At 40.8% G+C, this 27705-nt stretch overlaps 1 protein-coding gene across 1 annotated transcript in view; it reads left to right on the forward strand.

Moving 5' to 3' along the window:
* The window catches only part of LOC133954152 (protein unc-13 homolog C), a 104513-nt gene that overhangs the window by 50978 nt on the left and 25830 nt on the right, over positions 1–27705 (forward strand). Inside the window, exons 16-19 of the mRNA XM_062388465.1 lie at positions 3570–3659; positions 5930–6058; positions 14163–14296; positions 16428–16513. Of these exons, the coding sequence (XP_062244449.1) occupies positions 3570–3659; positions 5930–6058; positions 14163–14296; positions 16428–16513 (439 nt within the window). The remainder of the gene's footprint in view (positions 1–3569; positions 3660–5929; positions 6059–14162; positions 14297–16427; positions 16514–27705) is intronic.

Here is a 27705-nt window from a genome sequence, read left to right on the forward strand (position 1 = left end):
AGGTTAGATTCGGAGCATCACACAGTCATTTTCACGTCTTTCCAGAGATGCTCTGTTGGGTTCAGTCCAGGGTTCTCTGGAAGCCGTTCCTCTGACTTTGGGTCATTACATATTGTATGACCTCCCTCTAACCTAACCCCTGAGCTCTATTTTGCTCTGCATTAATCTTTTCTTCTGTCCTGATGAATCTCCCATTTCCTGTCTCAGAAAAATATCCCCACAATATTATGCTGCCCACAACACTGTGTTTGACTGGAAGGGTGTTTTTAATGAGGGAATGCAACACATCAACTTTAACTATTGTTTATTTTCAAAACAAGAACCTATTGAATCTTGGATACAAATAGTTTCGTACATCACATGTCTCATTTAATGTTACCAGCAAAAGTGACCCGTGATCAAATGACAATAACAACAACATTAGGAAGATTTCACACAAGTTCAGCATCTGGAATGACTTCCACAAAAGTGAAAATGGTATACAGGTCTGCCCCAGATGAGTTTATGCCTTTATCAACTTTGTCCAAGCAATTCTTAAAGTACAGTGAATTCAAATCAAGTTATAAAAGCTTCGTGAGGACCAATGATGATGTGATACAATGCACCAAAGCTCCTCCGCAGATGCAATATTCAATGCCCACGACCTGACCTGACATTATCATCCCATACTGTAGTTCAACTGACTAACAGACCATTTCAAATTTTCCATTTGTAAACAAGTTGCAGTAAATGGTGTCTCAAGTTAAGCAGTTATAGCCCCTCATTGCTGGCCCTGGCCCAACAACAGAAAGACAAAGAACTAAAAGCTCATCAGCATCACTCAGTCTTTGTCCCATTTCATGATGCACTCTCTGACATCTCCCAACGTCAGTGGTGATGTTGTCTCTACTTCTCGTTCAGAGATGGAAGTTCGGCTTTATTAGTATGCTTCCCTGATTCTGGGCAATAAATCTTTTTCTTTTCCCTTTTGTTTTTCCGCTGATGAAGCTGGAGTTTCTCATTTCTGGTCTTTCTGTATTCAGACATAAGAAAGATGTAATCAATGTATTTCCACTATTGTTAATGCTTCTACAAACACCGAACATTGAGATTAGTGTTTCTCCAGAGAAATATATATTTGTGGATTTACTATTATCATCAGAATGTTTTAAGTTGGGCCCCAGATGATTCATCATTGTTTAACCGCATTATAGAGAGAGAGAGAGAGAGAGAGAGAGAGAGAGAGAGAGAGAGAGGGAGAGAGAATTACAATTTACACTCTCTCCACCATTTTTCATGTTCATGCTGTTTAATCTGTTTAGTTATTTCGGATGTAATGATCTGAGCACTTTTCTCCAATCCAAGTTGTCACGAACCAAATTGACTAATAGACGAGAACATTTTGTTTGTAGACATTCATTTTTTTGAGAGGAACACACCTACCTCATTTGTTGAAACATAATGAGTTTCAATTAGCACCTGTCTGCAAATATTACATAATAACCCATTAATTGACATACTACATTTTGAAGTATGTTTCAATTTAAATGGGTTCAATATGATAACGAATTTTGTTTGCATTTTGAATTAATCATTTCATAAGCAAGCAGTAGATCAGAACTCCAGTGTCACTGGAATACAAAGTGGAAGTAGTGTAAACTGCTGATTGTTCTAGCTGTGATTTTATTTTCCAGGATAAAGATGTTGATTTTGGAAAAGCAACAAAGCTCAGATTTGTTTGACACAACTTCAGGAATATATGTTCTTCAGCTATTGAGCCAGAGCAAGTAAAGACCTGCTGTGGGACTCAGTCTGTTGAACCATCGAGCTGCACACCGAGCTGTTCCCAACTTTTTATTCAATGTTCAGTAAAGCTCGGCTCAGTACACAGAATCAGGTGTGATTGCTGTTGTCATGATTGGGAACTTGATGGTTGATGAGTCCCATACACCGCTGGTACAAAGTGCATGTCGCCTCTCTTCTCAATGTTTGTGTTGGATGTCAACATTTCAACAAATTCCACACTGCACGTCCTGGTCCCCTTAATAATACACACACGGACTGTGAAACAGATAAGATAAACGGTTCTTGAGATATGTGAGTCAAAGACAGAGAGACAGATGTGTCTGTAACTACATGAGAGATAATCAATATGGGTCAAAGTCACAATTCTTACTCCAAAAATGAACACATAAAACACATTTTTAAACTGTTGTAATAACAGTTCCAACAAAGTGATTCCAGGAGGTTAACAGACAGCAGCTCTCAAGGTTGCAGTGGAAGCTGTAATAACCACAGGGACTGATGGTTTCTCTCGTGACTGAAGGCTACACCTGTGTGACGTTATTGTAAGAGAATGTCAGTGTCAGCAGAGAGAGAGAGAGAGAGAGAGAGAGAGAGAGAGAGAGAGAGAGAGAGAGAGAGAGAGAGAGAGAGAGAGAGAGAGAGAGAGAGAGAGAGAGAGAGAGAGAGAGAGAGAGAGAGAGAGAGAGAGAGAGAGAGAGAGAGAGAGAGAGAGACTAATGACTGATGGCCCTTCTGGGCTCCATGCTGTGATCGAGACAGGTGTCGGTACAGTCGCTGCAAGAAAAAGATTTTCTTTCGCTGTAAGTGAAGGATTTATATTAAAAGGAAACTGCTGAGCGACGGGGATCTCCAGCCCCTTAAATCAAAATATATGACCGCAATCTCTTTGTCCTGAAAAAAAAAAACTTTATTGAAGTGATATTGTTTTTATTTTATCCATCAGCAGCCAGATCTATTATAAGTGGTGCAACCTGTGCAAGCTGTGTGTCAAGCTTGTTTGTTGCCCGCAGGCTGTTTGGTTTACTTTATTGAGGTCTACACTTCCACCTTTAAACCACACCTTCCATACTTATTATTCCTCTAGTGAAATATAGTGTCAGCTCTCAGTAGACCGATAACTGTCTGTCAGGCATTGGCCACTCTGTAGGTTGGCTGTGACCATGTCTATCATCTGCTCAATGTTTCTGCTCCTTTGAAAACTGCTCGTTTTGAATCATTTATCATCCCAGTAAAACCCTCTTGGCTGCTCAAGTCCTAAATGGTTCAGCTCTCTCAGTCGAGTTTTGCCTTGTTGATCTCGGACAGACCTCCTCTGCAAATGAGCTGTCAACCCCACAGGTCGCTGCGAGGATTTGGCTTGATTTCCTGAATCTCTGGTGTGCATTTATTGACAAGGCAGAGGAGGGATAGGAACCAAGAATGTTTTTTGTTTTTTTATTAGAGCACCGAGAGAGAGAAGGAGAAGTAGGATAATGTATGGGGCAGCGATGCCTTTCCTCAGGGCTGTCAGGGCTTTATATGCTCCCCGTCACGCCGTTCTGCTCCGTCTGATGACTTCATGGCCCTGAAATAGAGGTTTTCATCAGCAGAGACCTCCCTTGTCCACTAAACGATTAGACAGACAGTCATTTCGTTATGATTGCTGGGCGTTGCACTGTAATCAATTTCAATGTTTTGGCCTAAGTGATGTAATGTGGTGGTGGTGACATTAAAAGGCTGTTTTCAACAAGATGTCCTCTCTCCTCACGTTATCTTCCTCTCTCTCCCTCCCCCTCTTACTCCAGGATAATTTCCCTGCAGGAAACGCAGAGCGACTCCAAGATCTGAAGTCTACTGTCGATCTGCTAACCAGCATCACCTTCTTCAGGATGAAGGTAGAGTCTTTGTGTGTGTATGTGTACGTGAGTCAAGAAAAGTCCAAGTTGCAGGAGCAGGTAGTTGATTGAAGAGCAATAGAGCGTTACATTGACTTCCTACTTTTAAACCGCTCTCTGCTCCGGATGTAAATTTTTCCAATTCATTTTCAGAAAATCGGTCTTGAAGGAGTTTAATGCCTTGAACCAGACCAAGCAGCTTCAAGTTGATTCATGACCGTTTGATGCGGGGCCCAAAAAATATTTAAGAACAAAAAAAAGTTAAAGAAAAAACTGGGTGCATTGTTATATTAAGAGTGAGGTAACCATCGGCCTATCAACCAATGCAAACCATCCTTTTCCCAAAACATCCAAAGCAGTTTCCTTTAATATATGTTTGTAGTAAATTTAGTTTTGCAATATAGTGTAGTTTGTATCATGTATGTGTGTATAAAGTGTTTCATATTGTGTAGAATCCTATTGAAGTAACAGTGATCTACCTGAAAGTAGCAGACATGGTTTTCGTGATTTTTCTAAACATTTCCATGGAAACAGTGACCTCCACCATTCAAAGATGTTACTGCTTCGCTTTAGGATTGTGGAGTAGTGTAGCACAACCTCTTGTCTTCACAAACAAACCACCTCTTTCTAAAGACACAGTTATATCATCTGAACTTGTGACATATGACATTGTTTCCCAATCTAGTAACCTGAGCTAAGTCTACATTTGATGGTTACAACAACGGTATGGCTGATAATCCAAATCCCTATTCATAAATAAAAACAGATTTTTACTCGCGGTATTACACTGTTGAGCTCTATAGGGGAGCACTCAGTTTGAGAAAAAATACAGAACACAAACATTGCAATAGATAATGTTACACAACACTGAGTATCGTGGCTTCCTGAGGTAAATGCCAATCATTAGGTTTCATCACAGAAGTGCCGTGCCATCGACTGACTGATACACCTTCAATACACAATGACCGTAAAATCTGCCACTGTTCAATTACAAACAAAAAACCTGATTGATTTTTGCCATGTTTTTATACAGGTGAAATCAATTCACACTCATAATTCATGGAAACCCCTCGGTCCCGCCTCCCCAACGCCATTAACCAACCAAATGATTTATTGCTTTACAATGTCTCGACAACAGGCTAATGCATCTGGGTTGTGTTTGTGTGATGTATGTTGACCTGCATACAACAGTAGGCTTCTATGCTCCTCATGCTTCCAGCTCTGTCTTGTCCCCTCTCCCCTCACCGTCTCCCACTCCATGTAAAGCTTGACTCCATTCAGTTCTTTCAGAGGAGGGGGCAGTGTGTGTGGAGAGGGTGTAGCACTGGAGCACTGAGGCATAACTAAGATGGCAGCTGTGAGCCAAGGAATGAAAACTGTCACTATAGGTTACCAAGGCTTTCACTCTGTGTCATGCCCATGCAGGGTTTTACTGTGTATACGCATCGTTGCTCATACACAGGAGCTACAGTGACTGCTCGGTATATACAATACACTGAACATACACCTAAAGTCCCACTCTGGCCCCATGTCTGCCTGGGTATACATAATATATGTAGGTAGCTATTATTATCCACAAAGAATTTATATATTTGTAATAACATTTAATATCATATAATTACATTATCACTCGATTGAGGGATGCTACTATACATATACATGCAGTTAAGATAAAGTAGCCTGCTCTGATTTAGGTTGCTCACATTAAGTTCGGATTTTGAAAGGCTGTAGCAGTGTTTCCCAGTAAGCGTCTGTGGTGGTCCGCCATATTGATATTTTTCCTGCCACAGTTTCCTAATGTACAAAAACATGTTCATACTTTTCATTATAACATTAGAGACCTCTAACTTTTTGATTTGCTGCTATTGTGAAACTTAGTGCAGTGGGATTTGCCGCATTCGTGTGCTATCGTCCATAATGACTTTACTGCCCACATAGACAGTCACATGTTATAGTTTCAGCTGCGGTTGTGCACGTAACTGGCAAGTGGCATGCATTGAGTTCGCTCTCTTGCGAGTTGTCTTTCACTCACTGTCACACATTTGGAAATATAGCATTGTGAACCTTCGCTTCCTGGCTGTCAGAGAGTAGCTGTGTGCCTGTCTCTCAGAATATTTTAGCGCAGTATGACCTTCATGCGCATGCACCCCCACTACGGCCATGGATTGAATTAACACTGTGGAAAACACTCCTGTTGTTCAGTATAATCTGCTGTAAGGCCAAGGTGAACACCTAACCCTGAATCTAACACTGTATTTGTGTCTTTGCAGGTACAAGAGCTCCAGAGTCCACCGAGAGCCAGTATGGTGGTGAAGGACTGCGTGAAAGCATGCCTGGACTCGACATACAAATACATTTTTGATAACTGCCATGAACTTTACAATCAACTCCTCGACCAGGTAAAGAGCTAGCACATTCGATTCCTAGATCACTGCTTCCAGGCTTTACCCAGTTCATGAATGTTTGACTTGTTTTACACTGGTTAACATAAAGACTGTACAACAGAAACTTTGTTATGCACAAAGTGAACAGCTGCCAAATGCTTGAGATCTTTATATTTCTCACAATACATCATGCACATGTAGCGATGTACACAGAAAGCAATGTGCTACCTCAGTAAAGTTTTCTCAGGAGCCTGCTGTCAGCTACACTGTAATTACATGGGTTTTTCCTCCCGCCCCGAGCAGGGGTTAGCTGTACTGTGATACAAATGGTCTTGTTCAGAACACCTTGGTCTCCACCCGCAGTGTACAGCCTCTGTGACCGTGCCAGTGACTAGAGAGACAGTTTTGTTTTGTAAGTCTCACACGTGCCAGCGTGACAAACTCAGCTAACTAACATCTCACAAAAGTGAAATCCTATGAATAATTACTTACTTGGTTTCAATTTGTTCTGTATATCGAAACCATAATGTCTAGTTTAAGTATTCACAGACACATTCAGAGAAACATATTGTATGCAAGTTAGGCTGGAGGAGGTATGATGTTGTTGTGTTATGGTTTAATCAAGTATATAAAGGCATATGCTTCCTAACCTGACGAACACTGGGTGCTGGACAAGAGCATATATTATTAATTTTTTCCTCACTTTTTTTTCATAATTTATTTATTTGTTATATATATGTATTACTTGGGCAGTTACATCATCTGTCAGTTGACGTCTAAGTGCATTTTTTCTATGACGAGAGAACAAGAGCCTTTTTCAAAACATTTTACTTACCTGATAAAATAATTTGTGGGAGCATTTTTAATCTAAATGAGGCCTCCTGCATGGTTCTGGTGTCACACCTCGCAAACTTGATCCTTCTATCACACAGTCCAGACGCATGGCTGTAAAAATCGGAATCTTCAGACTAGGTAACAGATGTTAAATGTAGTTTCAATTTACTTGATGATGAGCATGAATTCATTCTGTTTTTTTTTTCAAGTTGTTCTGAAAAGTATTTCATACTGAACGCAGTTATTAGTTCAGGGCCACTCTACTTTTATCCAGCAACTCAAAGTGAAAAAAACTTTTTTACAATTTGTGATAGGTGCCAAAAGCTGTTATTCCCTTTCTCACCTCATGTGTTAATATAGTATGACCTTTATCCTTTCAGAAAGCTCACATCACACATTCCCTTTTAGCTTTAGTGTGCTTTGTATTGATGTGCGACTGTTCCGAGAAAAGATATATTCAATACAGCATGACTGGAAATCAATAGGCTATATATCATGGCTGACGTTTCCCCCGACAATGAAAATGTTGCAGACTTTGCATGAAGGACTTCAGCCTTCAGAGAAAGTGAGAGACTCCATGGTGAAAAGATAAATCAGTCAAACGTTAGGCAGAACTTACCTAGTGCACTTTCTCCAATTGAGAAGTTACAGCAAATGATATTATATTCGAGGAAGTATTACTCAGCCCTCAGTAATAGTTTGCTCATTTCAACACATGAGGATTTCCATGTGATAGTTTACATGCTTCAGCCGAACATAATCAGGCAACAGGCAGCTCCACCTAATTATCTTGTGGTTTACTCCCTTATGAGAATATGCTCCACACCACAGAAGATAATAGACCCTTTCTTAAATCGTAGCCGCCGTTTCGACATTAATTAAGTTGTCATGTTCCTGTCCACCCCCCCATGTGGTTAAAAAGTTAAAGCACTTGCACCCATCCATAGGCTTAAGCTCTGCATGCCGTCCAAATAACCAACTTCTCATTAAGTCAAGCTGGCCACTTTATAAGGTTATATTTTGTTGCTATTGAATCAGTTTTACTAATTGTTTACATCTTTGGTTATCCAGTCATTGAAAAGCTTTCTCACACTTTTATTCTCATGTGCTTACCACGCCCATTGGTGTGGAGTATATCTGTAGAGAAGAAAAGGGAGAGGAAAGAGGCCATCCACAATGAAGCCAATTATCTTTATGAATTTCTCGATCATCATTTGTTAATAAATAATAATAAAAGATGTCTTGCAAATTGCAAAAGTTACGATCATTCAGGAGGAGATATTTTATGATCAAATCCAGAACAACACATAGTGCTGAGTAGATAATGAGTGAATTTTTAGATGTCGGACAACTCTCCCTCTAAAATGAGCTGTGGTTTGGTCCATTGTTGCTAAATTGCTATCTTCAGGCAGCGATTGACCCACACAAACCTGAAACGATTATACCTGAATTCGATCTGAAATTATTTTAGGGACACACACTTATCCAAATAGGAATAGTTTTTCTAAGTAACAGGCAAACACGGACTTGCACTAAATGCACTAAATTTAGGTGAACCATGTGCTTGGATCTGTGAAATAGAGCCCAACATCTTAAGGTTGTAATTGGGTGTAATCCACTCAAAAGCTGAATAATAGGCTTCCTGTCTTTAAACAGCCTGAGGCGTTGTAAGAAATTACCAAACCGCAAAGATAGACACGTTCACTAATTACATCTTTTTTTCCACCACAGTTTCACAGTAGACAGCCTCTCCATCAGTTTTCCCTCCGAGGCAGAAGAAAAAGACGTCAGCATCAACCCAAAGCAAACCTCACTGTGGCTTTAAATTATTACGTTCACGTACACTAGGTAGCCTTTGACTCAGAGGATAGAACCCATTCCAGACCCCAATTCTCCGGTTGCAAATAATGAGTGCAGTGACAGCGCAGCTGACACGGTGGCCAGGCGGGCGGTGAAATCTCCCAGCCACAGCGAGGCATCTTGCATAACATGACAACACAGCTCTCTACTGCTTCTGGCATAAAATGACTGAAAAGAGAGGGGGTTGGGCAGGGGGGAAATGTGGCTTAACGGTTTCTTAAATCCCAGCAGGAGAGAGGGGATTTTGAACTGTAAGAAGAAGCAGAAATGGAAAGAGGTCAAACGCATCATGGGGAAAGGGCAGAAGAGAAAAACGACGATCATTTTCTCCTGGCTCATCCAGTGTGAAGGAATGTGGAGCGAAGATGGTGCGCTGGATAGAAATAATCCACTTGCACCGATGAGAAAATGCACATATATTTATATATATATATATGCACACTTGCTGATACATTATGTAAATATGAATGCATAAGTTGAAGCAATCTGGTTTGAAGAGGGAGGTTTGTGATCGCTGGCAGGGGCACAGATGCAGGAATCCACTACGCCTGTTTGTGAGAGAGCCACAGAGGAGTGAGGAGTCAACTGCACTTGTTGTGAGCAAGCGATTCCAATTGATTTGTTAAGTGTCTCTCTCACCGACATTATCTCATATTCGCCAGCAATACCCATGTGGTGGATTTAGCTGCGTTTGAAGAAGCTGTTTGTTTTCAGAGCTATGTGTCTTTAAGTCTATTTTCCATACATGTGTACAACGTACAACCGATCTTCACCACACCCGATATTCCATCGCAGCAGCCTCTTTTCTACCCACAGCTCTCTCTCTTTGGGGAATTGGTCACATTCTCAGAGAACAACCTTCCATCAGTGACTATGTTTCTGTCACATTGTGAAAATTGATGAAGAGCCAGTCGTATGCTAATGCCGATTTCTCCCACACAGGGCCTGAAAGTGCCAAACAATAAACATAAACCACCAGCTACCCTCCAGAGGAGAGATGTGCTGCATGCATATTTCTGTTGGTCCCCCCCATCCCTTTGTTCCAAGGAGCAGAAGTACACTGCACTCTCAGCTCAGCACAGTTTTCAGCTCCCGATGCAACTAGCCCATGGGTGGGTTGTTGAATGTAACAAGACAGCAGGCTTCGTAATCACCTTAAAAATGTGTTTACACCTACCTGCGGTGAATACAGATAAGCAAAGGGACTCTACTGCATCCAGTTGAGTGTGGCTGGACACAACCTTCAGTGTCCTTCATACATGCGTACAGTTATGCACACACACACACGCACAGAGCTACACGCACAGACAGGTTTTGCTTAGCTGACCGACCTCCTGCTGAGACATTTGTTTTATTATTCATGTGTCCAATTTAACACAGCTTTACCTTGCTGCATACCCCACCCCACATGGCCCAGGATTCTAATCCCAGGCTTTTCCCTTTGAAGTAGGCATCACCATTCTAATTTCATAAACTCTGAGTTAGTTGCCACAATGTATTGAAGGCCTGTTTCTTCTCTATCTTTGATCTAAACTCATAAATTGCTAATTTCTTTTCAGTGGTAATCACTTGTTAATCTCTCAGTATAATGAACTTCGTGATTAATGTACCAAGCAAATATGTCTTTCTTTCTTCTCTTGATTGATGATCACTCTGAGAAAAGCAAGGCAAGTTTATTTGTACACGCAGCGTAGTCAAAAGGAAAATCAAAGTTCAGTTACAAATATGGAGAAAATTGGAAATTCAATTAAAATAACATTCAAAAAGCAATAAAAACAAGGCGAGTCAAGTGTTTCACAGAAGCACTGAATAAATAAAACCATAAACCAAAAAACAAGAAGACACTTAAACTGCATTTAGGCAAATCAACTTTAAAATTTTAAGATTAAAAACATGTTTCCAATTTCCAAATAGACAGGACACAAAACATACTTGCATTTTTGATCAACAATATTATATAACTTTGGAGGGCTTTATTGCATGACTGGATATAATATATATATATATATATATATATATATATATATATATACATATATTTTGATCATATTACATAAAACAAAAGACGTAGTCAGAAAGTCAAGGCAACAGGTTGTCATCCTAAGATGTTGCGCAGTTTCTGTCACATCTGCCAGATGAGGAGTTTCAGATTGTAAATTGACTTGTCAGCCCTTCTTCAGCTGGATGCACATTATGTTCAGATAATTTACCCTTCTTTTGAACACATGTGTCCATCTTAAACACCTTCTTCGATTTATGCTTAAAATGAAGCTCAGACCACCTCCCTGTCGCCTTCCTATTGGAAAGCAGCTCATCTTTCATGTATTACAACACAGAAAACATCCCCTAAAACACAAATTAGAAATTCACAAATATATTTCATGTGATTATATGAGATTTCGACCCAATTAGAAGAAACCATTTCTTAGAAGCGTATTAATCTATTTATTTGACCAAGGCACACAACTTCGTACACTTCTGCATCTTTTATCCGTGGGTCGACATGATCAGCTGTCACTGAATCAGATGTAATCCGTCTCTGGGTTCCTTGTTCCTATGAGATTAAAGTCAGCCGCCTCATCTGCTGCAACGTCAGTAAGACATGCAGCAGCATTACATGCTCTGCATTACTAAATATATACACCGACCCAGCAGCGACATCACCAGACACAAGTTGATTATTGTAGGGATTGATTAGACTCTAAAGATTGTCCTGAGAATAAATTGATTCATGTTGCAGTTTCATTTCCCCAGATCCCCCAACAATGTGTCCTCTGTCTGCCGCACCACAGTCAATACGCTGAAGGTTGTTAAATAATTCAACCTAACTCATTGGAGCATGTTTCATTTTTAACACAGTTTTCTATTAATCTGAACTACATTTCGCTCCAGTCGGGATTACATACCGAAATGAGAAAACTGTGTGTTATAGCCTCCTTTTGGGAGGGAGGCCCTGCAGTCATAGTTTGTATTTGCTGCTGTCAGTGTGCATAAGCGTGGGTGTGTTTGTGAAAAATCGTGTCTGCTTATGATACAGAGCTGTCAGAATGACCGAGTTCTTAACAGTATCTACACTCACTCACTTTCTGTGTGTGTGGCAGAGTGAAAGGCCCTGACAGTTACTTGCTGACTACAGATCAGTGTGGTCGCACCCAGTGTGGGGTGAACAGATGGTTGAGTCAGTAAGTGGTTTTAGAGTCGACACCTCTCACCCCGGGGCTGGAACAAGGATTTTCTGCAACACTCTTCATAGACAGATTACTGAAGAGTAATAATTTTTTTTAAAATACTTAGGGTTTCAGTGCTAACTGATTTTACAACACTCGTCATTACTAGTGACAACTTGTTTAGGTTTGAAAACAACAGGAGAACATTGAGTCCATCTGTTTCCAGTGCAACCAAATCAACTCATGATATTTGAATTAAGAGGACAGTTAATAATCTGCCTTTTCCACCATGCTATGAGAAACCATGATCTTATTCTCACTTGATGCAGGTCTTTCATGTCACATTATACTTTCAACCGTATATTATGATGAACCCAGTGTCACAAAACTGCAGAAAATGGCCTCATCTTGTCAGATCAGGCTGGTCTCATCAAAATTTCGTTTGAAATGTTACTAAAGAACATCCGCAAAAATACGTATGAAATCGACTTAATTGTGAGTAACGCCGGGTCAGGCTGGTCTCATCAAAATTTCGTTCCAGGCAGGTCAGATACACTGCATTTCTTGTGACAGCTTCACAATAAAAGCCACTCTTCACCTCTAACAGCGACATATGCTATATTTGGCAACCACAGAAAATAAAAACATTGAAAGGCTGTCAGTGAGAAAATGCTCACCCTAACTGGCATTTAACTTGAGATTCTTTGATATAATAAAGTTTAAAATCTAGTTGTGGTCTCAAATGAAGTCTGCCTTCTTCACTTGAATATCACATTGCCTTATCTTCACACTGTGAACATCCGCCCCAAGTGGAACCTCCCCCGCTACTACCTTTTCAGTTCAATTTGAGGTTGTACTATGTAGCATTCAACGCCAGGGTAACACAGTGGGGCAGTGATTAGTACTGTTGTGTCACAGAAAGAGGATACACATCCCATGTGCAGGTACTCTGACTTCCTCCCACAGTTCAAAGACATGTAACTCTGGAAATGATAATCTGTGTGCGTGTCTGTGGCTGAGCCCCGCCCTGTACCAGACAGGCAGACAGACCTGCACCATTTTATACATCCATGACCCAAACAGCCAGCCGAGCAGAGAGATGGACACAGCAATGTAAACTGATCACCACTTTTTTACAGCTTTCCGCGCTTATGCTCTTTGTGCTGTTATTGGCTGACTGCACACACAAAGGTCACAGCCCAGAGACGTCCTGATTACAGCAAAGAAAGACAAATCCCTGTCAGAGGGCAGGGTCTGTCGAGCCCGGTTCCGTCCGGACCGGACAGCGTCGTGTTCGTTGATTCGAGGTTCAAGTGGGAAAGGCAATGATTAGACAAATTCAGTGTTCAAAAGTTTCAAAGTAACAAGTTTATTGCATAAGAACAATACTTACTGAGAGTCTCTGGGGTTCTGCCGGACACGTCACTAGGTTTACTCGATCATGTCGAGAAGAAGCTCACACACATCCTAAGTCCACAGTATCTATAAAGACACAGGGGGCAACACAGAGGAGGTTCTTTTTCTTTGAGGGAATTCAGTTATTGGCCAGATGTAAACTGTTTTCTCAAAGTGCAGTTTTTTGCAAGCACATCACTTTCAACTGAACAGGTGTCCCACTACTGTGGCCTTGGCCAATAGGGAGCCTGCTACATCGGAGAGACACAGATTAGACACCGAGGAGGATTTCATATCTTTTTCTCACCACGTTTCATGAAACACCTCTTTGTATTAATTCTGGCATGACCTCTCTCTTTCCTGAGAACCTGTGCTTCTTGTGCAAACCCTGCGTCTGAGTCAAAAGGATAGACATCATTCCAAGAAAAGAAACAGTTGTAGCATAAGCATTATTGATTATATAGATTATACAGCTAATATTTATTCACAGGATATAGGTAAAATATAGTCACAAGATACAGAGAAACATAGCTATCTCAACAGGTCCCTGCAGGAAATGCACTGTCACACACATCTTAGGTCATGAGAGAGGATTTAGTTAAATTACTTTTGTCCTTTTTTTTTTAAGGAAAGTCATCCATAATAAAATTTTATATGAGGTGCAAGTGCAGTAGAAAACTGCACTTATGCGTGATAAGAATCTTCAATGCAATAAATAACGGCCAAATGCACTTATGAGTCTGTTTGTGCAACAGCCACCTTTGACTTTCTCTCTCTGATCCCAGACAACTTTTCAGTTTCCCTTTCTGAAACTGAAAACTAAAGCAGATCTCTCACCTTCTTACTTCACTCCTCCCCCACAGAGCCGGAAGCAAGACATTCCCCGAGAGGAGCAGGGTCCATCGATAAAGAACCTGGACTTCTGGCCAAAACTCATCACTCTCATGGTGTCTGTTATCGACGAGGACCGGACGGCCTACACCCCAGTCATAAACCAGTATGTTCCTCTTTACTGAACTATACATGCTGTTTACAAAGAGTTTGATTAAATACATAAAACGGCACACAGCGGGTTGTTAGGCCAATTTCTATGGTAAAGTGATATCTCTACTCATACATAGTTGAACATTGTTTGAACTTAAAAATATTTTCTAACTTTAATTTGTAATTTTATACTCTTACATTGTTTAATGCTCAAAATGTGTGTTTTGAAATTAAACATAGTAGATAACAAGCAGATTGTAAGTATCGTCTCTACAAAATCCTCATGTTGATTAAACATTTATTTAAGTCTTTATTTATTTACTTAATGTTTTTGTTGTTGTCAATGCATTTATTCATTTAATTAGCCTATTCTTTAAGGTCAATTTGGGCTTTATTATTCAACAAAAATTATGGTGGAAACAATTGAGCTCCTATTAATTAGAAACTATTGTATTTGTTGTAGACACATGAGGAGTTCAGTGTTGTGCATAGGAATTGTGAGGCAGCCAGAGCATCACATCACTTTGTGTGCTGAGCCTGAGTATGAATGGATGAAAGGGGAACTCGGTGTAGCTGAATTACATAACAGATGACAGATTTGTCTGAGAAAAAAGAAACAGGGACAGGGGGCTGGTAGCGATGTGGAGCTGAGAAAGGTGCAAAGCATTTGAGTTTGTGTCCTTCAGATGATTTAGTTGATAGAATCAAATAAATGATACAACGTAGAGAAAATGCAGCTCGCCTTAGAAGAAATAAAATGAAGCTTATTTTCCTTTCCGCTTCACTCGTGCACACACACACCCTCTCACACTTTCACATTCCCTTCTTGTTTTTCTTTTCTTCCTTCTCTTGCTGATTTATGATGCTTATTAAGACTTGTTTATGCCCTGAGCTCCCTCTCCTACACTGTCTAATGCTAGATTTGCAATATTCATGTCCATTTCCTCCACATTCCCTTGTCCAGAGTGTCAGAAACGTTGATGCTTTTCCAGGATAAACCTACGATTTGAATTGGTGCCTTTTTTAAATAACGGGAGCTGCTGCCAGAGAGGAAAAACATGTTAGTCTATTGCTCTGTAATGCGAATGGTTACATAGGAATCTAGCCTGGAGATATTCAAGGCAAAAGACTGATCAACAGAATTCATTATTTAAATGGAAATGTAAAATTGGATGCCGCTGTTGTTTTTAAAAGTGTAGAGGATAAGAAGCTTTAGAGATTATTTCCAGAAATACCAGTAAATTGTAAACCACAAAACATAATTTATCTTATCCAAATGAAATATATTTAAAACCATCTACATGGCATGCACAGCAGCTGCAGATGCTACATAGATTTTTTGCTAAGAAGGGTTTTGATTGTCTGCCTCAGCCTACTGCATGTGGGCGTGCGAGACTGAGACCGAACGGAGGTGGAGAGATTCTGATTCTTAACTATTGGTCCGGGAGACTTTTCTCTTTCCTGCAGGATTCACTGGGAGCATAAATCCACCCTCTTGTCTCAGTGTTTGTTCCCTTGCTCCTCTTAATAATGCATCACAGTTGGGGGTTGGTAGAGGAAAGTGTTTGTGTGTGCAGTACGTGTGTGTGTGGTCAGTGGTGTCTGCGGGAGGGCCGTCGCTGAGCAGGTGATTGCTGCCCTCAATATATAACGGCAGACAAATGGGTTCGTTGTTGGAAAATAAGGCGGTCGCCGGGAGAAGTCAAACATTTCGTGATAGATTGAACTTCCTCAGCACACGGTCAAGTCATCCATAAGCGTCCTCCCATCACTGTCTGAAGACACTGATAATTAAACCACTGACATCTCCCATTCAAGCTTTGACTGAAAATCCATAGGCATTCAAAATAGCAGATTACTTACCAAATAGGTTGCCGCCCTCCGACCCCTTCCTTCACTGTGTCAATTCCTCCTGCACCGTTTCTCATCTTTATGCCAGGTCCCCCAGTCCACCCCAATTCAGCCAGGTTCGGAAATGCCGGGTGGGATTATTAGATTATGAGATTCACGGAGCGTGTCTTTTCGCACATCTGTTAAATCGTTTGTTAGGATATTTCTGGCCTGGGCCGAGCCATCAGACCACCCAGTCGAGCGTATCATTGTACAGAAATGAGTCTGATTGGAATCCCTTCCACTTCCACCAGGTTTCCACAGGAGATGAGCGTGGGCAAGATCAGCGCCGAGATGACGTGGAACCTCTTCGCCCAGGATATGAAGTATGCAATGGAAGGTCAGTGATGCCGCCGGTCAAACGCCTCTATCTCCTGCATGAGGCTGTGTTGTGAATGAGAGCTGAATATAAATGATATATTGGTTGATTTATTGATTAATTGATTGAATGATTGATGACAAAGAAATAACGGTCATCCCTTTACAAGAAGGTGAACTACATTCTAATCTGGTGCTCTCGCCCTCCAATGCAGCATCAGTGGGGCACGTTGGACGTGTTAGTGCGTTGTGCCTCTGTGTATCTGAGCCCTGTTTATCGGCCGGTGTCACAGTGTCGTTTATCGGCTGCGTCTGGCTGTGGTCAGCTCCACTGCCTATCGAGATTACACTTCCCTGATTTCACTCTATTGATCACGATAGAGAAACTCTTACGTTTCCCTGTTCCTCTCCGTCAAGATAAACAATTCACAAGTCAATGACACAATAAGAAGTAGATGTTGCTTAGCTTTGTGTGTTTAGGTGTACGTGTGTGCGTTTTTGTATTTTGGTACCCATGTATTGCAAGTATGTTTTACCAAGTATTATGAGAGTCACTGTTGTGTCTCTCATATAAACACAGTATGTAATGGTCCTCGTTGACATAAATATATTCCTGTGTAAATGTAAAATGCAATTGACAGAAACATATCTGGTTGAAAAAAGACATTGAAAAGAAAACATGGCACCTTTGGAAGGGAGGGACCTATGATCTGTTTTTCTAACATGGACCAAAATAGTCAATACCTCCACTACCAATAAATACTGTGTAAATCAGCATAGCAGTCATGTGATGCCTGATCCAGTAGAATACATGTCCAAAGTGTAAGTTACATTCAGTGGTAGTGTAATCTTCAATAGATTCAAATAGAAAGTGTCAACACAAGGCACTCTAGTATTTTTTCAAAGACAGCAGAGACATGCAGTGATCAAGCAGTAAATCCCAGATCTGCTCTTCTAGCACATTGAATGTGGTTTTTTACTTCAGTCCCCACCCCCTCTTTCTCCATCTCACCTCCCAGAAGGCAGAACAAGCCTTCAGACGGTTATTGAACTATCCTTCTTTAGGTTGGAGGCTCCTGGATCAAATCCCACAGGATAACAGGATACATGTCCGGGAGGTGCAATGCATAAGGGGATTAATGGTAATGGGGTTGTGGATGAATGAAAAAGGGCTGTGTGTGTGCGTGCTTGTGCGTGCGTGTGTGTGTACGCGCATGCTTGTGTGGATGTGTACAGCAAGGGAGAACCCGGGGTCATGATTTTGTTTGAATGTTTGCTATGAACTTTTACTCATCATCATGTGTCTAAACAGCTGTGAGGCTTATTGAGCTTTAATATGCAGAAATCATGCAACATGACATTCATACACTATTCTCAAGTTTACCAAAAAAGTGGAAAAGGTAGGATGTCAGAAAACAGAAGAAATACGATTTATATTGACATTTTTTGAGTAAATGTCCCATATTGTGCGAAATATTGTTACTTCTGTCAAAAATGAACCACTAGCACTGGTCGACCCACAGTGTAGCTCAGTAATCCAGGACATTCGAAGCTTAATCAAAAAATCGTTAGGGTAAGCTTGAGTTGATCTCAAACCTTGGATCATGGGAGGAAATGACGTGAGAGCAGAGAGGAGGTCGAATCAGGTCATTTGTGATGAACACAAACATTTCTGGGCTAAAACACACACTCTCACAGGAACATTGCTGCTACCATTACATATCGTTGTTACTTCTTGATAACCTTGAGGAAAACATGTTGCTCATCAATAAGTCATTGCCCCATCTACTAGACCAGACAAAAGAAGCAAACACAGAAAGAAAGAAATAAGCTCATCGCCAACTCTTGCGAGGCAGAGACATTGACTGAATCCAAAGCCGCTGCGGCAGTTCTTGGATACAGGCTTTCCTTGTGTTCCAGGACTACATTGGGTTGTCACAGACAATTCCTCGCTGAATCTCATCAATGTGCTCGGTCATTATTTCCTGACCTGCTGCCTCCCAGGGGGGGATACATGATAGGTTTATCTCTCAGGGGCATATAGGGCACCGGTGGGGGAGTAGCAGTGGCCCTAGGGTGAAGAAGATTACCATTCCCAACACAATTTTTGGAAATCTGATCAAATATTTTCAACCACATATTCCACAGTATGTTACGCTCCTATCTGTTATCATCTCCCCACTATAGCGTTCAAACTATTGCAATCTTTTCATATGAATCTTTCCTCGTCCCATGTTCATCCTGTGAACCACATCCATGTTGAATGATGGCTGTGAGATTCACTACTTTAATGATGACAGAAGAGGTGGAGATGGTGCTGCAGGAGAAGCTGTGCAATTAGCCTGAGGTCAGAGATGAAAATGTTTTATTCCACTGTGAGTGAGAGAAAAGGCAGAGCTTATTGGTGTGGTCCATTTTATTTATAAAGCAACAGGTCAGAGCAGCAGTTATCTCAGGGCACATTTCATATAGAGCAGCTCTAGACCGCACACTGTAATATTATTGGTGATTTATCCTCATTTACCGGGAACATTTCCACTGCTCTCCCCATACCAAATCATCTTGAGTTGCTATGGTAACCAGGTGCCAAGTGGAGACACTGCAAGCTCCCGCATCTTGATAAACTCACCGGGTGCATATACAGAGCGTATAGATTCTGTGCATGCAATAGGATTTAATGTGCGATAGTGTATAATGTGATCTGCTTCTGGCCAGAGATATCTACAAAATGCATAGTGAGTATTAAAGATAAAAAACGGGCCCATGCATCAGATTTTAAAGAGACAGGTGTAGGTTCCTAGGTGTGGATTTGCATTTCTGCAGTGAGGTAATGAGCAACCTTAAAGTAGAATTTCTGGATTATGTGAGCTGAGATTTAAATGAAATCAGATCTTCTTTTTTTTTCCCTTTTCAATTCAATTTGTGTGATTTTTACATTCAACACATTCTAGTTATGTCATTGTGGTGTATTAACTGAAAACTAATGAAGCAGCAGTCAAAGCTATCAGCAGCCTCTGCATGACACTGGTGGTGTAATCAAGTTATTCGCAGACTCTCCCTTCTTTCGGTCATAAATAGGATAATGCTAGTTGTAACCTCATTGCCTTGCTGTGCCCTAAAGGGAGAAACATTTAAATTAACTTGAATGAGCAAACTGTAAAGAACTTCTCTGATACTAAAGTGAATACCCCGAAACGTGTTTAAAGCCAGAGTTGGAAAGTTGTGCCATATTTACTTTGAGCGTTGAGCTTCAGCTGCAACATATATGTATCTTCATGTCTCGTGCACCATGTGTGAAAGAGCAGATCTCAGGACCTTCAGGGAATTACAATGGTAATTTCCAACTGGCAATAAAATAGCATAAATGAAATAATTTTCTTTTAAATTTAAATTTAAATTCCTTTTTTTCTACCACAGGCAACTCAGCTTAACCTAAACAGAACTACACTCCGCCACATCCAATTTATTATTCTCTAGGTTTCTTTGCTGTTTAGCTAAACAGAGTAGTTTCATTCTACTACAGTGAGATAATTTGTCTTTGCACTGTATACACGCAGTAAATCAAGAGAAAGAGAGAGGAACTGTGCCTCTGTGTTTGTAGGTGTGTATATATGAATCATGATGGTAGCTGCATTGTTGAGTTTGACAGCTCATAAACCACATAATGCTGTGGTGCGAACATAAATCAAAAAATAATATGCTTTACTAGATAGATTGTAAAACAACATGAAAAACAGAGGGGGTGAGTTGAAACTTAGAGACTTTCCTCTTCTTGTAAAAGACAAAAAGAAGAGCCCATAGGTGATGTGTGCATCACCTTCAACAGTTCACTCTGAGCTGTAGTCGCGTTCTGCTCTTAGGCGACCTCTGGCAGCCGCACTCGTCAGGAGGTAGTCAGGTGATGGGAAGTCCACATAGGCAGAAGGTTGGTTTGGATAAAGTGGTCAGCCAAAACCAGGACTGTCACATATGTGACCAGTGTCTCAACCTATATATTATCAGATATTAACACAGACCACGTCTTTCTTTTCTTCGTCGCAGTCCTTTAAGAAAAAGCAATCGCTCTTCATCGTCCATCAGCCCCAACACGATCCGCTGAGTGACACTCGCCATTCTTCTGAAGTAAACAGAGACAACAGGGAATTTGTAAATAAGCGGACCAGAAACCAGAAGACAGCCAACACCAGCATAGAAGCTCTAGAAACCATGAATGCTCAGCCCTGGCTACATGCGGAGGCTACGTATATACCTCTGTATAGCTCTGACGCAGAAACATGAATTGGCCTTTAGCATGTCACATGTCCTGGGGGGGGGGGGGGTACCCTTGCACTCGAGTATATAGGTGTGTGTGTGTGTTTGTGTGTGTGTGAGTACATTGCTCTCATTAAGCTTTACCTGATAACTGAAATATCATAATTTTCCTACATGCCACTGTTTTATATTCATAGTCTTTTCTTTTCTTTATTACTTGAAGGCTACTACATAGCCACCGTTGTTTTTCGTTTATTCAAATATTGTTTAAAGGAGTGTGACATGTATTGGTTAGGTTTTTATTTTGCCATCTAATCAAATTGGGTATTGAGAAACCTGGAAGTTTCATTGTATGGGTATCGACTCCTGAAGTTTTGATATTGACATCCCTAATTAGTATGTGTGTGTGTGTGTGTGTGTGTGTGTGTGTGTGTGTGTGTGTGTGTGTGTGTGTTTGTGTGATGATTAGCAAAGACAGCTGAAACAAATGCACAAATGGCAACTATACAAATGTTCGGTATACATACATTACAATAGACCTTGCCACATTTGTAATGTATGTATTCTGTACACACATGAGTCCAGCAGTGTGCATATTGACTTTCCGTCATATGTGCATAATGAGGCTGTAGATGGAAGGAGTTTCTCAGTTTTCCAGGTCCAGGTTGTGCTTGTGTTCAGACTGACCTGTTTACATAAGGAGCCACAGAGAAGTGGCAGGGCGGCTGACAGAGACACCCTGAAGGAGGCGGGCTAGAATGGCCTGCTTTGTTGGTCTGTGTCTCTCCATTAGTGTGTGTGTGTGTGTGTGTGTGAGTGTGTGTGTGTGTATGTATTTGTGTATGTCAGCCCATGTATGCAACTACACATTTGCACAAGCATTCAGTTGTGCAAGTATGTAAGAGAGAATGAATGAGAATAGAAGAGGAATTGGTGTGTGTTTGTGTGTGTGTGTGTGTGTGTGTGCGTGTGCGTGTATGCGCATTACTTAATGAATTCTTTGATGCTTCCTCTGCTTCCTGCTCTGAGGCTTTCGGGGCCTGTGCTGGTGCAGAAATGGATGCTGCTAATTTTAGCATCTCTGTGTGGATCTCTAAATGTGTGAGAGAGAGAGAGACACAGAAGGAGGGAGGGAGGGAGAAAGGGAGGGAGGGAGGACACAAAAAGAGAAGACAGAGAAAAGGAGGAGGATGTAAGAGGGATTGAATGAAGATGGCTGAAGCTGAACTCATTTTCTCATTCACTTAGTCACTGTGACCAACAATGGAACTCTGGTTGTGAGATCAGGTTTAACATAACAATGATCAAATACAATAATTATCACCATTTTCTTTGTTCCAATTATTGACAGGGTGTCATGTTTTCTTTATTTTTTGTTTTTCAGAAGCAAATGTAAAAAACATTTCCCTTTTAAATTCTAAACAGTACATAGATAAAGGGTTAATATTCATAATATTGCTTAGTTTTGGAAACAAAGAATACCAGATTAAGTGGTGAAAAACAAATGTAACTTAGATACAGTACACGCTGTATATGCAATGTATAGCTGTTTAATGGCCGTGGTCTCTGGGGCATGTCATTAAAGATCCAGTGCTCCAGCAGCGCATTAACTCATCTTCAGTCTGTTGGAACAGCTTCACTCCGCAGAATATTTTAATTGTATTTCAATTAATTTACCTCAGCAGGGGGAGTTTTGTTTTTCCACTGAAAGATGTTGTTTATGGGACTGAGGCATCGCTATAGGTTCTGTGTTGCACTGCGATTTTTAACAAGCTCCAACTGTTTGTCTCTAATGCCCTCCCTTCAGATGTTCAGTGTGGCCCTTTACACTTATCTCTGATCTCTCTGCTCCTCAGCTAACAACTCCTGGCTTTTACACTGATGGAATCTATAGAGCATTGAAGTCCTGTTCAAGCTTTGTAGGAGGTGCATTCAATTCCTACACAGATCTCATAAATCCTGAATCAATTCTCTCCATCTTTCAATGCAGAGATCCAACTTCAGGGTCCAATAAGTCCCTGTTCTTCAGGAATTCCATGCATTATGTGTTACTCTAGTGTATTAAATATAGAAAAATAGGAAAGTAAATGAATTTATAAACTGATGAACATATATTTTGTTGTGATATACAGTGATCAAGAATGGACAATTATTAGTGAGTCACTAATGTGGGTATATCCTAATGCTTAATGTGTAGTTAGTGTCTCAGTGGGACTGTGGTGTTAAAGTAGAGCTGTGTCAGTAGGTCTTGTGTTACAGCTTAGGAAGCCCTCTGACAGAACTGGGTCGTGTGCCAAGATGAAGGACGCAGCGGAAACCATACAGACATTGGCTGATACCACTCTGGTCCTCCGAGTGTTCTGCTTCAAACGAATCAGTCCAACCACACGCTCCTATAGATATGTTTACCGAATGGTAACTGGAGGATGGGAAAGCTGTGGTGAACCGCCGCACTTCATCATCATATCCACGGCATTTAAATCAATGAGGCAGCGAGTGAGTTTTGACTGTCCCTGTGGGCTGAGTCAGACAGGATGACATCCCCACCAGGGACCTGGAGCCTACTCCTCCCTCTGGACAGCCCACACTGTTTACCACCAGCGGGGAACAAAGGCACACACAAGCACACACATGCATGCATACACACACAAGGGCCCTATCTTAACAGCCTGATTGCAACGCTTCATTATGTACGCTTTTAATATGTTTGGGTAACATATGTGCACGGACTCATTGGAATTTGAATAGGATAAGCATGGTGATTAATCATTGTCTTTTCAGCTAGTTTCATTATCTATGAAACAGCTCTGCCAATCACAGTAGCCTATAATCAAAGTGTCTCTCAGGATGTAGAGGAGAGACCATGACTGGCCTCTCCACACATCCTGTTGTTAACCAGGAGGTAGAGAGTGGGGATGTGCAAATGAGCACTGCATCAATCCATTTGCATGATTGTATAAACACAAAATACCCATTAAAGCTAATTTATGCTGACTTTTTAAACGAAATCAAACAATGTCACCATCTTTGCCCACATGCTTTCATGTGGTAAGTATGATGTTACTTTGCCTGTGCCCAGCCTGTAGGTTCTTTCCAACTCGCAAATCCTCCACTCAAAAGATTCTGCCAAGTCCTCTGACCTTGACCTGTTAGCTACGCCACACCCCACGATTTGTCTGCTTTGTCCATATCCATAAGCTTTCAGATGACGTGCACAAATACGGACGAAATGAATGCAAAAACAGGAGTATCTGTCCGTTTCAATATAAGCATCCAAAGCTGAATATAAATCAGCTTTTATCTGCGTTGAAAGACCGGCCAAGTAATTTTTTTTTTTTTTTTAAAGATGTTAAAACCAGCGATTTACAGTGATTTTTTTAAATGGTTGCGTTAACTGTGTTCAGTGTATCCATAGTCTGGCATCTACAGTACATGTGTAGTTTGCAACACTTGCATCAGGAAGGTGGGTTACTGCGAGTCAACCTTGCGTTGGTCCCACATCCCTCTTTCCAGCCAGTGACAGATTTAACGCTTAGCATACCTGCCACCCCAGATGAATTAATAGGACGGTCTTCATATAGTCTACACACATGTCATGATGACTGATGCTGTGAATCATGAATTCGAAATGCGCATTTTGCAGGTTTTGCCTGTCTGTCAGTTTTTCTACAGTCACAACAACTTGCATTGTATGGTCAAATAGCTTCTTTGGGAGGATTTTTTTTATTAATTCCACATTTTAATATTAAATTACACTTGGCCATTAGGTCCAGATTTACAAAAACTCAAACCCCTTGTGATATTTGCAGTCAGGTGTTGTTGCGTTATTGTTGTCCTTCTCTTCAAACCTTTGCATCAGTCACAGGGCGGCACACGTGTCACATAAATAGACAACGCAGATTTCAAGGTCAGTAAAATAACAGATTGTAGTGCTGCTTGCTCCTGGTCTTTGTGACACCTTAAAAATAGCACAGATTCAAGCAAACACAGTTCACACCCATGCACAGAATGTGAAAGGCTTTTTTTATCTTCACGTGGGACCTCTGACACCACAACGAGGACACAGGAGGATATATTTGCATAAAAAGCATGAATAAATATGAACTGACTGACTTCACAAAAATAAAGATTGTCCATTTGAGAAATCTGACACCTAGGCTTTGAAAATAATTACTGTCATTGGAGTAAAATTCATCAATGAATGATAAATTAATCGTATCGAGGTTCCACAGCCTATAATTAACTTTGGGGAGGCTGTGAATGTTTAATAAGTGTCCGTCACCTAGAACATTTGCCTCAGGAATTATTACATATTAGAAAATTAAGAGACGTCCCAGTCTGTATTTGGATTGTCACGACATGTGTACTATCGCAAGGTTTTTAGAAATGCTGCTTCCTGCAGCCTCGTTTCTCACTGAGTCTCTCCTCTATTCGAACAATCACATTGGAACCAGTGAGTGGAAAATTATTTCCTTTTGCTTCCATTCAGAGCGTGCAAAGAAGCGCACTCTGTCCCTGTGTGCTTCTGATTTCTAGAGAGAGGATATGAGCTTTGTGATTTCTAAACTGAAGAGTTTTTCAAAGATGAAAGCTTTCAGGAGGGCTGTGCGCTCTGTTAACCTCTGGCACATATCCCTGTCTTCTCACTACGGATTCTGAATGAAGCATTTCATTTCTCAATATTTGGGAGAAACATTTTGTTCAGTAAACGTGATTTTAAGACGACAGCGACTACACCTCATCAATGCAACGGGGTTGAAAAAGCAGGCAATTGTCTGGGGCCCCAAGCTGAGATAGGCCCCCGAGAACAGCTGACTAGGTTAGTCCACAGAAATGATAAGTTTGCGAGAGCCCCCTTGAATTGTACAATCGCCTGTGTACAGGAGACTGCAACGACACCATAGTCAGGAAGATGAAGAAGCCTGGTGGTATGAACCATCCTTGACAGTGTTTGAATGATGTGTATAGAAGAGCTGTATTTGTGTGTGAATGGGTTAATGCAACATGTACTGTGAAGCTCTTTGAGTTGTAGATAAGACTGCAAAAGTCCTATATGAGTACCGTCCAAATAACATTTACAATTTGCCAATGCCTGGGGTTTCCCAAAGTCCCTTGAAACTCTTGTGCTCCTCACGCTTTCTTGGGGAAAATACAAGTCTTGTACAATCTCTGTATGAATAAAATACTAACTGCAGTGTACTTTCTCCTTTCTAAGGATTAAAATATAGAATTTCACATTTGAACGAATAAAGGTAAATAATGTATGTTAATAACACATGAAATATGGAATTGAGACGAGCGTTGTGTAGCAGGCGTTGCACTATTCATTGGGGTAAGCTCTCAGGGTCTTATCAGGATTAAAGCACGACAGCTAAGGTGCAACGTGTCGGAATTAAACATTTCTTTGATGTTCTTTGGATGCGTTTCCATCTGCAAGAGAATATGTTTGTCTATTTCTAATTTACTATTGAGAAACACACCTGATGCAAATGTAAAGGAAATCTCTCACGCTTCTTCTATTTCCCTGCTTCTTCTGCTCTTTGTGGTTACCTCTTAAGAGCTCCATTTAGTCTGTCACAGTGCACACAGGCAAATAAAATAAAATGTGTTTCCGATTATCATTTTATTACTAGACTAGTCTCTTTCGTTTGCAATGTTCTCTCTCTCTCTCACTTGTCTTTGATATATATTCTGCCATATCTGTGTTGCAATGACGGTCTCCCCAATTTTTTTTTCAATGACAGAACAAAAGCCTCCATGATCGTCCATACTTTCAAAATCCTTCCTTATCTCTTCTCTCTCTCCTTCTTCTTGTTGTCGTTGAATCATCTGCACAATTCAGTTTACTCAGCCTTGCTGTAGCAGAATTGTTTTCTTCTTATTGCGCTTTCTCCCCTTGTTTTTCCCTCTGTAACCTCATATTCCTCCCACTGTTTTTGCTTCGTTGTTTTTGTTTCTTTTCCCTCATCTCTCCTTTCTTCTCTCCCTCTCTTGCACCATCACCATCCATTTCTCCTCCGGGAGATCCCAGAGAAATGTTTAATTGTTTTGAAATGTCTACAGCGAGCTTGACTGAATGACTCAGCAGCCATGTCAGCCGACATGAAAGTCTTAATCCATTCAGTTTTTTCCCAGTCATTCAATGGCTTCCTTCCTTTTGAGGAGAGCTGGAGGCTTTTGAAAGCTGGGTTTTTTCTCATTCTTTGATAGCTCCATACTATATATAAGTCAGTTGAGATGTCAGATTTAAAGCGACCACAACTACCTTGATCCATTTTATGCACATCAACACTTTGCACTTTGCTCTCTGTGGGTTTCTACACTTGTGCCATGTCCAATTTTTTGCAGGAAGATTCTCAAAAAAGAAACGCATGCAACAAATTGATAACTTTATACATCAAATGTTTGATGCTGCAGTTTTGAATTACAAGTTACTCTAACCTGCTTTCCTCAGTGTGTAAGGTGCTCCAGCTCTTCTGGACAGTGGGTAACAAACAGGCTTGAACTTCTCTTTATGCACAGCTCTATATTCTTCTTCTTTCGTCCAAACCAACACGGCCACAGTTTCCCAACTCTCTCTGGTTTATCAGTCACCTCTCTTTTTGTCTCCTGTTGCATGAGGCTCTGTCACTTTCATACCTGTCCCCCTCTTGGAACTAATTAATCTTTGGCAAAGGTACATGCAACTGCAACTTAAATGATACCATAATAATTAAAGTGCTATAAATGATAATAAAAGAATGATGTACTGAAGGTAAACTTAACTCTGCCACTGCACAATAATGCTGTGGAATTATTCCTAATGAAATATATAATTCCTGAGTACTCAGGTACTAAGAATATAATTCATTGCATCCATAATTATCAATCATATTGTTTTCATTATGTTTCATTACAACTAGTCAGCCAAAGCTGAAACCTATTGGTACACAACTGTTCCTAGTCTCTCTCTCCCCTTCATCT

This window comes from Platichthys flesus, chromosome 1 (genome assembly GCF_949316205.1).
Source record: "Platichthys flesus chromosome 1, fPlaFle2.1, whole genome shotgun sequence".
NCBI classification, from domain to species: Eukaryota; Metazoa; Chordata; class Actinopteri; order Pleuronectiformes; family Pleuronectidae; genus Platichthys; species Platichthys flesus.